Source organism: Heteronotia binoei, chromosome 21 (genome assembly GCF_032191835.1).
Source record: "Heteronotia binoei isolate CCM8104 ecotype False Entrance Well chromosome 21, APGP_CSIRO_Hbin_v1, whole genome shotgun sequence".
In the NCBI taxonomy this organism is placed as follows: Eukaryota; Metazoa; Chordata; class Lepidosauria; order Squamata; family Gekkonidae; genus Heteronotia; species Heteronotia binoei.
This window is the reverse complement of record NC_083243.1, coordinates 9627636-9642374: the sequence shown is the minus strand read 5'-3', so window position 1 is coordinate 9642374 and position 14739 is coordinate 9627636. Positions and strand designations below refer to the sequence as shown.

At 50.9% G+C, this 14739-nt stretch overlaps 1 protein-coding gene across 1 annotated transcript in view; it reads left to right on the top strand.

Annotated features, from left to right (window-relative positions):
• Nucleotides 1-14739, top strand: part of LOC132588980 (maestro heat-like repeat-containing protein family member 2B) — a 195330-nt gene that overhangs the window by 54767 nt on the left and 125824 nt on the right. The window contains 5 exon segments of the mRNA XM_060261483.1: nt 1575-1739; nt 7636-7687; nt 10276-10392; nt 11127-11200; nt 14217-14327. Of these exon segments, the coding sequence (XP_060117466.1) occupies nt 1575-1739; nt 7636-7687; nt 10276-10392; nt 11127-11200; nt 14217-14327 (519 nt within the window).

Sequence of the window (14739 nt, the reverse complement as noted above, 5' to 3'; positions counted from 1 at the left end):
GCCATCACATTTAAAGGGACGGCACACCTTTTCAATGCCTTCCTTCCGTAGGAAATAATGAAGGATGGGGCACCTTCTTTTGGGGCTCATAGAATTGGACCCCCTGGTCCAAACTTTTTGAAACTTGGGGGGTATTTTGGGGAGAGGCATTAGATGCTATACTGAAAATTTGGTGCCTCTACCCCAAAAAACAGCCCCCCAGAGTCCCAGATACCCGCAGATCAATTCTCCATGATTTTCTATGGGAATAAATCTCCACAGGGAATAATAGAGTTCCCAGCAGACATTTCCCTCTCCTCCCCCCGCTTTCTGATGACCCTGAAGCGGGGGGAGGGTCTCCAAACCGGGGGATACCCTGCCCCCACCTGGGGATTGGCAACCCTATTCCAGGCACCAGTGTCAGCTGTTGACCATCAATCTCCTCCAAGCTCTCCCCCTCCCATCTCAAGAATTCGAAGCAGGCTCCGGAAAGAACTTTCAGAGCGAAGACATGAGGCACGCCGAGGCTTCAGATCTCTCAGCCCGGAGTTCTAGCAGAGTTGCTGCCACCCAGGCTGACTGAGGCTCCCATGTAATTCCCACCCAGGACCAGGGAACCTCGTGGAAGCAACAAGTCTATTATTTGGCTTGCATCCACACTCCTTCCTGATCCTGACCTGCTTGATTTCCTTGGCTTTTGGACATTGACTTCTGATTTCGGTTTGTGATTCTGCCTTGGTGACTTGGCTCCTGCTTGACTTCCTGGACTTGGACCTTGGACTGGCATTGGGCTCCCTCCTGCCTGCCCCCCGAGAACGTGACACACAGTGGCTAAAAAACCAGGGGCCCTCAGGAGGTCCACTAGTGGGGCCAGGACACTAGGAGCCCTCCCACTGTTGCCCCTCCCAAGCACCAAGAATACAGAGCATCACTGCCCCAGACAGAGTTCCAACAATACACTGTGTCCAATAGTCACCGATGGACCTCTGCTCCAGATATTGATCCAATCCCCTCTTGAAGCTGTCTATGCTTGGAGCCGCTACCACCTCCTATAGCAATGAATTCCATATGTTAATCACCTTTAGGGTAAAGAAGTACTTCCTTGTATCAGTTCTAACCTGACTGCTCAGCAATTTCATCGAATGCCCACGAGTTCTTGTATTGTGAGAAAGGGAGAAAAGGACTTCTTTCTCTACTTTCTCCATCCCATGCATAATCTTGCAAACCTCTCTCATGTCACCCTGCAGTCGGTGTTTCTCCAAGCTAAAGAGCCCCAACCGTTTTAACTTTTCTTCATAGAGAAAGTGTTCCAACCCTTGAATAATTCTAGTTGCCCTTTTCTGCACCTTTCCCCAATGCTATAATCTCTTTTTTTGAGGTGCGGTGACCAGAATTGTACACAGTACTCCCCATGAGGCCGCACCATTGATTTATACAGGGATCAGAGTAGGTGATACTTCCCTTGACGGACGAACGGTCTGAGAGAGGATAAGGCAGTTTCATGGGTTCATACAGAACAGACACCAGAAATATCTGGAACAGGAAAGAGAGTTGTTTGAAGTTTTAAAACAAATCCTACATTTTTTTTCTCCTAGGTTTTGCCGCTTGGTACTTCAGTCCAGCAATTACACAAATGGCCCAAGCTCATGGACAGGTTCCTAGCCCACGGCTGGAAGTCACAAAACCCAGAGGCCGCACGACAGAGACAGATCCAAGAAGGAGCAGCGGCTACACAAGATCAGGTATCATACCAGCATAGTGTTGGGCTGCCAAGTCCCCAGTCCAGGTGGAGGTTCCCCCTCCCGGAAGGTTCCCAATCCACCAGCCCACATTGGGCCAGTGGGGGGAACCTCCCCCTACATCACCGGCACGGTGAGGTCACCCGGAAGTGACGTCATCGTGCTAGCGACGGCACGCAGTGGCCACTCTAGACATTTCCGGGGAAAACTATGGTTTTCCCGGATGCTCTAGCCATTTGGGAGGGGAGACTCTGTGGTACAATAGGTACCATAGAGTTTTTTCCTCCCAAATGGCTAGAGCGTCCGGGGAAACCATAGAGTTTCCCCAGAAATGCCTAGACTGACCCCGTGCCTCATCACCGCCATGATGACGTCACTCCTGGGTGATGTCATTGCATCGCGTGCGCGCAAAAATTCCAGACTGAGTCATTCCCAATCTCACCTACCTTGCAGGTTTGCTGGGGAGATGGAATAGGGGAAGACATGGAAATGAGATAGTGCTACCATACTTTCTGCCTAAGCCATGTCAGAAAACCTAAAGATAACTGGTGGTTCCAACTGAGAATGTTCAGGGGCCACATTTTCCATGGAAATTATTCTTGATCCACAAGAACGACCAAACAGATCTAGAGCAGGGCTGGCCAAACTGCAGCGCGGGAGCCACATGTGGCTCTTTCACACATATTGTGCAGCTCTCAAAACCCTCCCTGCCCTGTTGGCTGGCTTGGAGAAGGCATTCGACTCTTTGAATCACTTCTACAAGCCAAGCCAGCTGGGATTTAAAGCTGCTTTTCCCCACCTCTCTCCCTCTCCTCCCCCCCCCATCTATTTTCCTTCCTTCCTTCCCTACCTTCCTTCCCTCCCTCCCTCCTGCCTTCCTTCCCTCCCTCCCTCTTTCCTTCCTTCCTTACCTTCCTTCCTCCCTCCCTCCTCCCTTCCTTCCCTCCCTCCTTCCTTCCTTCCTTCCTTCCTTCCTTCCTTCCTTCCCTCCCTCTTTCCTTCCTTCCTTACCTTCCTTCCTCCCTCCCTCCTCCCTTCCTTCCCTCCCTCCTTCCTTCCCTCCCTCCTTCCTTCCTTCCTTCCTTCCTTCCTTCCTTCCCTCCCTCCCTCTTTCCTTCCTTCTTACCTTCTTTATCTTCCTTCGTTCCTTACCTTCTTTACCTTCCTTCCTTCCTCTTTCCTTCCTTCCTTCCCTCCCTCTTTCCTTCTTTCCTTCCTTACCTTCTTTACCTTCCTTCCTTCCTTCCTCTTTCCTTCCTTCCTTCCCTCCCTCCCTCTTTCCTTCCTTCCTTACCTTCTTTACCTTCCTTCCTTCTTTACCTTCCTTCCTTCTTTACCTTCCTTCCTCCCTCCCTCCTCCCTTCCTTCCCTCCCTCCCTCCTGCCTTCCTTCCTTCCCTCCTTCCCTCCCTCTTTCCTTCCTTCCTTCCTTACCTTCCTTCCTCCCTCCCTCCTCCCTTCCTTCCCTCCCTCCTTCCTTCCCTCCCTCCTTCCTTCCTTCCTTCCTTCCTTCCTTCCTTCCTTCCTTCCTTCCCTCCCTCCCTCTTTCCTTCCTTCTTACCTTCTTTATCTTCCTTCGTTCCTTACCTTCTTTACCTTCCTTCCTTCCTCTTTCCTTTATCTTCCTTCGTTCCTTACCTTCTTTACCTTCCTTCCTTCCTCTTTCCTTCCTTCCTTCCTCTCCTCTCTTTCCTTCTTTCCTTCCTTACCTCTTACCTTCCTTCCTTCCTTCCTCTTTCCTTCCTTCCTTCCTCCTCCCTCTTTCCTTCTTCCTACCTCTTTACCTTCCTTCCTTCTTTACCTTCCTTCCTTCTTTACCTTCCTTCCTCTTTACCTTCCTTCCTTCCTCTTTCCTTCCTTTCCTCCTCCCTCTTTCCTTCTTCTTACCTTCCTTCCTTCTTTCCCTCCTCCCTCTTTTCTTCCTTCCTTACCTTCCTTCCTTCTCTTCCCTCCCTCTTTCTTTCCTTCCTTACCTTCTTTACCTTCCTTCCCTCCCTCCCTCTTTCTTTCCTTTACCTTCTTTACCTTTCTTCCTTCCTTCCTTCCCTCTCTCCCTCTTTCTTTCCTTCCTTACCTTCCTCCTTCCCTCCCTCCCTCCTGCCTTCCTTCTTCCCTCCCTCCCTCTTTCCTTCCTTCTTACCTTCTTAATCTTCCTTCGTTCCTTACCTTCTTTACCTTCCTTCCTTCCTCTTTCCTTCCTTCCTTCCCTCCCTCTTTCCTCTTTCCTTCATTACCTTCTTTACCTTCCTTCCTCCTTCCTCTTTCCTTCCTTCCTTCCCTCCCTCCCTCTTTCATTCCTTCCTACCTCTTTCCTTCCTTCCTTCTTTACCTTCCTTCCTTCTTTACCTTCCTTCCTTCCTCTTTCCTTCCTTTCCTCCCTCCCTCTTTCCTTCTTTCTTTACCTTCCTTCCTTCTTTCCCCTCCCTCCCTCTTTCTTTCTTTCCTTACCTTCCTTCCTTCCTTCCCTCCCTCTTTCATTCCTTCCTTACCTTCTTTACCTTCCTTCCCTCCCTCCCTCTTTCTTTCCTTTACCTCTTTACCTTTCTTCCTTCCTTCCTTCCTTCCTTCCTCTCTCCTCTTTCTTTCCTTCCTTACCTTCCTTCCTTCTTTCCTTCTCCCTCCCTCCTCCTTCCTTCCTCCTTCCTTCCTTCCTTCCTTCCTTCCCTTCCTTCCTTCCTTCTTCCTCAAACCTCTGATGTTTATTCTATGTGGTTTTTAGAGTCTGGCCTGGTCCAGAGCAGGGGTGGCCAAACTTGCTTAATATAAGAGCCAGATGTTTGAGAGCCACAAGGTGATGGAGGGAAGGGTGGAAAAGCAACTTGAGATGCATTCCCTAGTGGCTTGGCGAAGTGATTTAAAGAGGAAAATGCTTTTTCCAAGCCTGCTGATGGGGCTGTGGGGGCTTCAAGAGCCACTCAATACGTGTGCAAGAGCACAGTTTAGCCATCTCTGGTCTAGAGGCACCACTGTTTGGGGGGTCTTAGTTTCCATATACCTGAGTCCCTTTTTCTTATTGCCGACGTATGAAGGGGATTCACCTTATCACTGGAGTTACTTCCTCTTGCACTGACTAATTGCGTTCAAAAGCATTTCCTAATAGAATTGAAGAAGAAGAATTGCAGATTCATACCCCGCCCTTCTCTCTGAATCAGACTCCTCCCCCACAACAGACAGCCTGTGAGGTGGGTGGGGCTGAGAGGGCTCTCACAGCAGCTGCCCTTTCAAGGACAGAGTCCTCAGAACAGCCTACAATCTCCTTTCCCTTCCTCCCCCACAACAGACACCCTGTGAGGTGGGTGGGGCTGGAGAGGGCTCTCACAGCAGCTGCCCTTTCAGGACAGAGTCTCAGAGTGGCTCACAATCTCCTTTCCCTTCCTCCCCCACAACAGACACTCTGTGAGGTGGGTGAGGCTGGAGAGGGCTCTCACAGCAGCTGCCCTTTCAAGGACAGAGTCTCAGAGTGGCTCACAATCTCCTTTCCCTTCCTCCCCCACAACAGACACTCTGTGAGGTGGGTGAGGCTGGAGAGGGCTCTTACAGCAGCTGCCCTTTCAAGGACAGAGTCTCAGAGCGGCCTACAATCTCCTTTCCCTTCCTTCCCCACAACCAGACACCCTGTGAGGTGGGTGAGGCTGAGAGGGCTCTCACAGCAGCTGCCCTTTCAAGGACAAAGTCTCAGAGCGGCCTACAATCTCCTTTACCTTCCTCCCCCACAACAGACACCCTGGAGGGGCTGGAGAGGGCTCTCACAGCAGCTGCCCTTTCAAGGACAACCTCTGCCAGAGCTATGGCTGCCCCAAGGCCATTCCAGCATGTGCAAGTGGAGGAGTGGGGGAATCAAACCCGGTTCTCCCAGATAAGAGTCCGCACGCTTAACCACTACACCAAACTGGCTCTCCAGATGGTTGTCCCTTGAAGAAAGACATGTATCTTCTCAAACCAATTCAAGGGGTTCAGGTGGGCAGCCGTGTTGGTCTGAAGAAGCAGAACAAAGTCCAGTGACCCCTTCCTGGTCTAAGCTCTCATACGCATGCCTGTTCCTTCAGATACCTGAAGAATCTGAAGGCGTGTGTGTGCACACAGAAGCTTATACCAGGAAGAAAACTTTGTTGGTCTTCAAGGTACCATCGAACTCAAACTCTGTTCAAAGGGTGATCTTCCCCTGGCTCACCTACATGATATCAACAGCTGGGGGTCTCTCCTGTGTTCCCCTCTCTCTTCCCCGTGGATTCCACATGGACTTATGCAGCTTGAGGGTCCACTGTAAAAAGGGAAAGGGAGCAAAACCACCCTCCCTTGCACAAGTGCAAACTCCACTGCCACAAAAGGCAGAAGAACGTCAGAGAAGCCATGTTGGATCAGGCCAATAGCTCATCTAGTCCAATGCTCTGTGAGACCCAGTTTGGTGTAGCGGATAACTGCGTGGACTCTTATCTGGGAGAACCGGGTTAGATTCCCCACTCCTCCACTTGCACCTGCTGGAATGGCCTTGGGTCAGCCAGAGCTCTCTTATCTGGGAGAACCGGGTTTGATTCCCCACTCCTCCACTTGCCCCTGCTGGAATGGCCTTGGGTCAGCCATAGCTCTGGCAGAGGTTGTCCTTGAAAGGGCAGCTGCTATAAAAGCACTCTCAGCCCTACCCACCTCACAGGGTGTTTGTTGTGGGGGGGGGGGGGGGGAAGGTAGAGGAGATTGTGACCGCTCTGAGATTCAGAGTATAGGGTGGGATATAAATCCAAAATCTTCACAGTGGTCCAAACTCTGGTGACATCAAGAGGTCCACCAGTGGGGGACACTAGAAGTCATCCCACGCACACACACACCCCCAAGCACCAAGAAGACAGAGCATCACTACCCCAGAAAGAGAGTTCCATCGATACCCTGTGGCTAGTTCCGTGTCGTGGTTAAGTGTGCCAACTCTCATCTGGGGAGAACCGGGTTTGATTCCCCACTCCTCCACTTGCAGTTGCTGGAATGGCCTTGGGTCAGCCAGAGCTCTCTCAGAGATTGTCCTTGAATGGGCAGCTTCTGGGAGAGCTCTCTCAGTCCCACCTGCCTCACAGGGTGTCTGTTGTGGGGGAAGGAGATAAAGGAGATTGTAATCCACTTGAATCTCCGGTTCAGAGAGAAAGGTGGGGGTATAAATCTGCAGCCTTCTTCTGATAGCCTCTGATGGACCCTCTGCGCCAGATGTTTATCCAATCCCTCTTGAAACTGCCTACGCTTGTAGCTGCCACCACCTCCTGTGGCAGTGAATTCCACATGTTAATCACCCTTTGGGTGAAGAAGTACTTCCTTTTATACGTTTTAACCCGACTGCTCAGTAATTTTCATTGAATGCCCACGAGTTTTCACATTGTGAGAAAGGGAGAAAAGGACTTCTTTCTCTGTCTTCTCTGTCCCATGCATAACCTTATAAACGTCTATCACGTTACCCCTCAGATGATGTTTCTCCAAGCTGAAGAGCCCCAAGCGTTTTAACCTTTCTTCACAGGGAAAGTGTTCCAACCGTTTAATCATTCTAGTTGCCCTTTTCTGCGCCTTTCCCCAATCCTATAATATCTTTTCTGAGGTGTGGTGACCAGAATTGTACACAGTACTCCAAATGAGGCCGCACCATTGATTTGTACAGGGGCATTATGATACTAGGAAAGCGATTCCGCTCCCTTTTCCCTCCAGTTCAGCCCCCCAAGTCTGTCTCGTAACCCCCCAGGAATCAACTTTCCCTAGATAGGGACGGGGAAAGTAGAACAGGTCCGTAACTCCCGGCAACTTCTGCTGACAGATTAAAGAGTCCAACCCCACGTTAGCATGGGGAACAGAAAACCCCCTTGCGTTGGCTTCCAAAATGGCTTCTTCCACTGAGTGACTTCTTTCCTCTTTTTCTGCCTTTTTCCGGGACCTCATGAGGACATCAGCAGGTTACCAGAGAACATCGTGACGTGTTGGTGGAGGCTTTCAGCCACCTGGGTAAGAAGTGTGGCTGGTTTGCAGCGTACCATACAAGCCGAACACCAAACAAGCACCGGCTTGCTTTAATAATGGGTCCGTTTGTGGAACTGTGATTCGGCTGATAGGAGATCATACTTGGCCTTGGTTTCCTTGCTTTGCAATCTTAAATGAGCTCCCTGAAGACGTGGTGGGGGCCATGGTGCTAGGGCTGCCAAGTCCAATTCAAGAAATACCTGGGGACTTTGGGAATGAAGCCAGGAGACTTTGGGGGTGGAGCCAGGAGGAAGGTTGTGACAAACATAACTGAACTCCAAAGATGATATTTGATGATATTGGATTTATATCCCGCCCTCCACTCCGAAGAGTCCTCAGAGCGGCTCACAATCTCCTTTACCTTCCTCCGCCACAACAGACACCCTGTGAGGTAGATGAAGATACTGGATTTATATCCCGCCCTCCACTCCGAAGAGTCTCAGAGTGGCTCACAATCTCCTTTCCCTTCCTCCCCACAACAGACACCCTGTGAGGTAGATGAAGATATTGGATTTATATCCCACCCTCCACTCGAAGAGTCTCAGAGCGGCTCACAATCTCCTTTCCCTTCCTCCCCCCACAACAGACACCCTGTGAGGTAGATGAAGATATTGGATTTATATCCCACCCTCCACTCCGAAGAGTCTCAGAGCAGCTCACAATCTCCTTTCCCTTCCTCCCCCACAACAGACACCCTGTGAGGTGGGTGGGGCTGGAGAGGGCTCTCACAGCAGCTGCCCTTTCAAGGACAACCTCTGCCAGAGCTATGGCTGACCCAAGGCCATGCTAGCAGGTGCAAGTGGAGGAGTGGGGAATCAAACCCGGTTCTCCCAGATAAGAGTCCGCACACTAAACCACTACACCAAACTGGGTCTCCAAAGGAAGTTCTGGCCATCACATTGAAGAAGAAGAATTGCAGATTTATACCCCACCCTTCTCTCTGAATCAGACACTCAGAGCGGCTTACAGTCTCCTGTATCTTCTCCCCCCACAACAGGCACCCTGTGAGGTGGGTGGGGCTGAGAGAACTCTCCCAGCAGCTGCCCTTTCAAGGATAACCTCTGTCAGAGCTATGGCTGACCCAAGGCCATTCCAGTAGGTGCAAGTGGAGGAGCGGAGAATCAAACCCAGTTCTCCCAGAGAAAAGTCCACGCACTTAACCACTACACCAAACTGGCTCTCTTGAAAGGGACCACACACCTTTTAGATGCCTTTCCTCCATTGGAAATTATGAAAGATAGGGGCACCTTCTTTGTGAGCTCACAGAATTTAACCTCCTGGTCCAATTCTTTGAAATTTGGTGGTGGTTTTGGGGAGAGGCACTGGATGCTATGCTGCAAATTTGGTGCTTTTACCTCAAAAAAACAGCCCCACCCCCGAAGCCCCACAGACCCACAGATCAATTCTCCGTTCTAATTTATGGAAATCAGTTTCCATAAGAGATAATGAAGTGTCCAGCAGACATTCCTTCCCCTCCGCTTTCTGATTACCTTGAAGCAGGAGGAGGGCCTCCAAACCAGGGCATCCCCTGCCCCCAACTGGGGATTGGCAACCCTAGCCATGGCTCAGTGGCAGAGCCTCTGCTTGGCATACCAAAGGTCCCAGGTTCAATCCCTGGCATCTCCAATTAAAAGAACCAGCAAGAGGTGATGGGAAAGACCTCCAACTGAGACCCTGGAGAGTCATGAAGTGGGGCTGTAGCTCAGTGGCAGAGCCTCTGCTTGGCATGCAGAAGGTCCCAGGTTCAATTCCAAGCATCTCCAGTTAAAAGGACCAGGCAGGAGGTGATGGGAAGGACCTCAGCCTGAGACCCTGGAGAGCCATGAAGTGGGGGCTGTAGCTCGGTGGCAGAGCCTCTGCTTGGCATGCAGAAGGTCCCAGGTTCAATTCCCAGCATCTCCAGTTAAAAGGACCAGGCAGGAGATGATGGGAAAGACCTCAGCCTGAGACCCAGAAGAGCCATGAAGCGGGGGCTGTAGCTCAGTGGCAGAGCATCTGCCTGGCATGCAGAAGGTCCCAGGTTCAATTCCCAGCATCTCCAGTTAAAAGGACCAGGCAGGAGGTGATGGGAAAGACCTCAGCCTGAGACCCTGGAGAGCCATGAAGTGGGGCTGTAGCTCGGTGGCAGAGCCTCTGCTTGGCATGCAGAAGGTCCCAGGTTCAATTCCCAGCATCTCTAGTTAAAAGATCTGGTAGGTAATGTGGAAGACCTCTGCCTGAGACCTTGGAGGGCCACCGCCAGTCCTGGTAGACAAGACCAACAGTGATAAGTTCCCAAGCCAGGTGGGGATTCCCCAGCCCCGAAGGTTCCCAACCCACCGGCCCGCATTGGGCCAGCAGGGGGGGGGGTCCTCCCCCATTGCTGGCATGATGGCATCGCTCTCAGTGACATCATCGCCCTGGCAACATCGCACGCCGGCCGTTCTAGGAGCTTCTGGGGAAACTCTATGGTTTTCCCGCACGCTCTAGCAATTTGGAGGGAAAACTCTACGGTTTGCGGGGGACTTGGCAACCCCTAGATGGGCCAAGGGACTGATTCCGTATATAAGGCAGCTTCGCGTGTTCCCCCACAGTCTGCTGTTCTCCCGTGGATGCCCTGGACTTCTTGCAGACGCAGATGAAGGACGACACCGAATACGTCCGCGTGGTCCTGCTCAAACACCTCAAAGCCGTCATTGCGAGCGACAACCGTGAGTAACAGAAACAAGAAAAGTGCAGCACGCCAAAGAGTTCTCTCGTGAAAGAACAAGGCTGGGCACCGATAGAATCCTTCAGAGCAGAGGTCCCCCAACCTTTTCTTGAAGGCCATTTTTAGAAAAATGGGTGGGGCTAGAGTTGCCACCATCCAAGTGGGACCTGGAGATCTCCCGTTGTACCAACTGCATCTCCAGCTGGCAGAGATCGGCTCCCATGGAGAGCCTTGAAGGGTAGACTCGCTGGCATTGTACCATGCTGAGCCCCTCCAGCTCCCCCAAACCCCGCCTTCTCCTGGCTCCACCCCCAAAAGCTCCAGGTATTTTCCAACACACACCTAGCAACCCTAGGTGGGGCTTTTGTCCAGCAAGGCTTCTGATTGGCCACTGGAGGTGCGATTTGCTGTGTAGATAATTTTTAAAAACGTTGCTTCAGCAACAGCTCCCCCACAGCGCACGGATCTCCACTCTATGACTGAAGGGAAGCAGTGGCAGCCATTTTGTGCCTAGCTCTGCCTCCAGCAGCCATTTTGTGCTGTCAGAATTCCAGCAGCCATTTTGTGCTGTGTCAGAATTCCAGCAGCATTTTCTGATTCAGAGTGAAGGGTGGGGTATAAATCTGCAGTCTTCTTCTAAATTGTGTCATTTTTTTTTAAAAAAAAATGCTGTTTTCTTTATAAAATTAGACTCCAATTTCTAAGCTGTTGCTTTCCTGTTCTGGTCTCTTCCAGTGTGCGAGGGCAGAAGCAGGAAGCGGCCAATTGTGGACGCTGTGAAATGCATTCTGGATGATCACCGTGAAGCAGTAAGACCTGGGAGAGGCGTGTTTTAGAGGGTGGAGTCTGGCAGTTTGCTGGGCAAACAGAGTCCCCTTCCCTCAGACAGAATTCAAATCTGCTCCACTAGATTTCTCTGTGGCAGGTCCCTTTCTCTGGAGTCAGCTGCCCCTTGAGGTTATGGGTTGCTTCCTCTTGTTCTCACTTAAGAAGAAGAAGATATTATATCTACTCTGAAGAGTCTCAGAGCGGCCTACAATCTCCTTTCCCTTCCTCCCCCACAACAGACACCCTGTGAGGTGGGTGGGGCTATAGAGGGCTCTCACACCAGCTGCCCTTTCAAGGACAGAGTCTCAGAGCGGCTCACAATCTCCTTTCCCTTCCTCCCCCACAACAGACACCCTGTGAGGTGGGTAGGGCTGAGAGGGCTCTCACAGCAGCTGCCCTTTCAAGGACAGAGTCTCAGAGCAGCCTACAATCTCCTTTCTCTTCCTCCCCCACAACAGACACCCTGTGAGGTGGGTGGGGCTGGAGAGGGCTTTCACAGCAGCTGCCCTTCCAAGGACAGAGTCTCAGAGTGGCTCACAATCTCCTTTTCCTTCCTCCCCCACAACAGACACCCTGTGAAGTGGTTGGGGCTGAGAAGGCTCTCACAGCAGCTGCCCTTTCAAGGACAGAGTCTCAGAGCGGCTCACAATCTCCTTTCCCTTCCTCCTCCAAAACAGACACCCTGCGAGGTGGGTGGGGCTGAGTGGGCTCTCACAGCAGCTGCCCTTCCAAGGACAGAGTCTCAGAGTGGCTCACAATCTCCTTTCCCTTCCTCCCCCACAACAGACACCCTGTGAGGTGGGTGGGGCTGGAAAGGGCTCTCACAGCAGCTGCCCTTCCAAGGACAGAGTCTCAGAGCGGCCTACAATCTCCTTTCCTTTCCTCCCCCACAACAGACACCCTGTGAAGTGGGTGGGGCTGAGAGAGCTCTCCCAGAAGCTGCCATTTCAAGGACAACTCCTGCTAGAGCTATGGCTGACCCAAGGCCATTCCAGCAGCTGCAAGTGGAGGAGTGGGGAATCAAACCCGGTTCTCCCAGATAAGAGTCTGTACACTTAACCACTATGGCTGACCCAAGGCCATGCTAGCAGCTGCAAATGGAGGAGTGGGGAATCAAACCCATTCTCCCAGATAAGAGTCTGTACACTTAACCACTATGGCTGACCCAAGGCCATGCTAGCAGGTACAAGTGGAGGAGTGGGGAATCAAACCCGGTTCTCCCAGATAAGAGTCCGCACACTACACCACTACACCAAACTGGCTCTCTTAGGGGCCAGATCCATAATATGCCCAACAAGCTCCAGATCACAGTGAGGTGTACAATGGGGGAAATTGCCTGTCTGCTCAGCACAGCGAGGAAGCGTTGGATGGGGAAGAAGGAGCTTCCAGTTTCCCTTCCACCTTGCTTTCATCAGTGGTGGGCTGGGAGGAATAGAAAGGGGGAAATTCTTCAATCGACACCTGGATGCCACTTCCTTTCAGAACAGGAAGTGATGTCATGACACTCTAGGAATTTTTTTTTAAATCTCTGTGGTTTTACCATAGAAAACTTTGAAATCCCTAGGGGCATCATGAAGTCACTTACTGTTTAAGAAAAGGAAGTGACGCCATGATGCTCTAGATCAAGACGGGTTGCCTTGTTAGTCTGCCTGCAGCGGCAGAAAAGAGCAAGAGTCCACTAGCACCTCAAAGACTAACAAAATATGTGATAGGCTGTGAGCTTTCATGAGCAGTGACTCACAAAAGTCCATGCCCTGCTGCACATTTTGTTAGTCTTTAAGGTGCTAGTGGACTCTTGCTCTTTTCTAATGATGCTCTAGGCCAGGGGTGGCCAACGGTAGCTCTCCAGATATTTTTTTTTTGCCTACAACTCCCATCAGCCCCAGCCATTGGCCATGCTGGCTGGGGCTGATGGGAGCTGCAGGTAAAAAATATCTGGAGAGCTACCATTGGCCACCCCTGCTCTAGGAATATCAAAAAAGTCTATAAGTCTTCCCATGAAGGGTTTTGAAATTCCTAGAGCGTCGTGACACCACTTCCTTATTGGAACAGGAAATGACATCATGATGCTCTAGGAATGAAGTAGGAAACAATGTCTCAAACGTCTCCGCCTCCCAAAACTCCTGGGGATGCCCAGTCATGAACCGTCAATCCTACCTATGAGGTAAGTTAGGCAGAGAAAATGACCCACCTCCCATCCACCTCCCATGACCACCTTCTCACATGGCCTGCTTTCATTATAGAGCTGGCAGCAAACAAAAGGAGAAATGCTGACTGGGATAAGTCCTCTAGGGCTCCATCCACACCGGGGTGATTTCCCATTGTCATCCGTTCATGGACGTGATTCTGTGTGAAATTGCCTTTGCAACAGAGATCCCAGACAGTTCAGGATAATTTACATCCCTTCCCTTCCGTCTGAAAGACAGACAGTTCTCTTCTGTTCCTGTTGATTGTTACAGGGACTCACCCCTTGCAGTCATCAATAAAGGAAAAAGAGCAACTGAGTAGTTTTTCTGGGAAGTCCATTGCACTGTTTCCGCTTCAGACGCAAGAAACCGCTCTTGAGATCAGGGCTTTTTTTTTTAGCAGGAACACCCAGGAACACAGTTCCAGCTGGCTTGACATCAGGGATGTGGCCTGATATGCAAATGAGTTCCTGCTGGGCTTCTTTTTAACACCCCCCCCCCCCAAAAAAGCCCTGTTTGCAATTATTGTCCTTCCTAGGAAATACTGGGGTTTTTTACAGGTTTAAAATAAAGCTGATTTTGTCGTGGCAGGAAGGGACTATTAAGGGGCCGTGCACAAATAAAGTGTGACATCATTTCAATACGTGGGGGAGATGTAGCTGAAACGTTCGTGTCGCTGAAACGTGGGAATTCTTGATGCGCAAGCAGTCCGGGTTGCCTGAATCCACCCTCAAACGGGATATTTTCAGCATCTGGGAAAAGCTGAACAACACAGCTTTGTAAAGGGCTTGCGCCGTTTCTTCTCCTCTAGGTGATCAAGGCGACCCTGGGCTTCATTAGAGAGCTGCTCCGCTCCCAGAATGTCGAGGGCTGCGCCGTCTGGGACATGGTGGCCTACGTCTTCCAGCAGTTCAGCCAGCCAGTAAGTAGGCAATTAGACATAAGAACATAAGAGAAGCCATGTTGGATCAGGCCAGTGGCTTATCCAGTCCAACACTCTGTGTCACATAAGAGAAGCCATGTTGGATCAGGCCAGTGGCCCATCCAATCAACACTCTGTCACACATAAGAACATAAGAGAAGCCATGTTGGATCAGGCCAGTGGCCCATCCAGTCCAACACTCTGTGTCACATAAGAACAGAAGAGAAGCCATATTGGATCAGGCCAATGGCCCATCCAGTCAAACACTCTGTGTCACATAGTGGCCAAAATTTATACACACACACACACACATATATATATATATACACACTGTGGCTAATAGCCACTGATGGACCTCTGCTCCACATTTTTATCTAACCCCCTCTTGAAGCTGTCTATGCCTGTAGCCGCC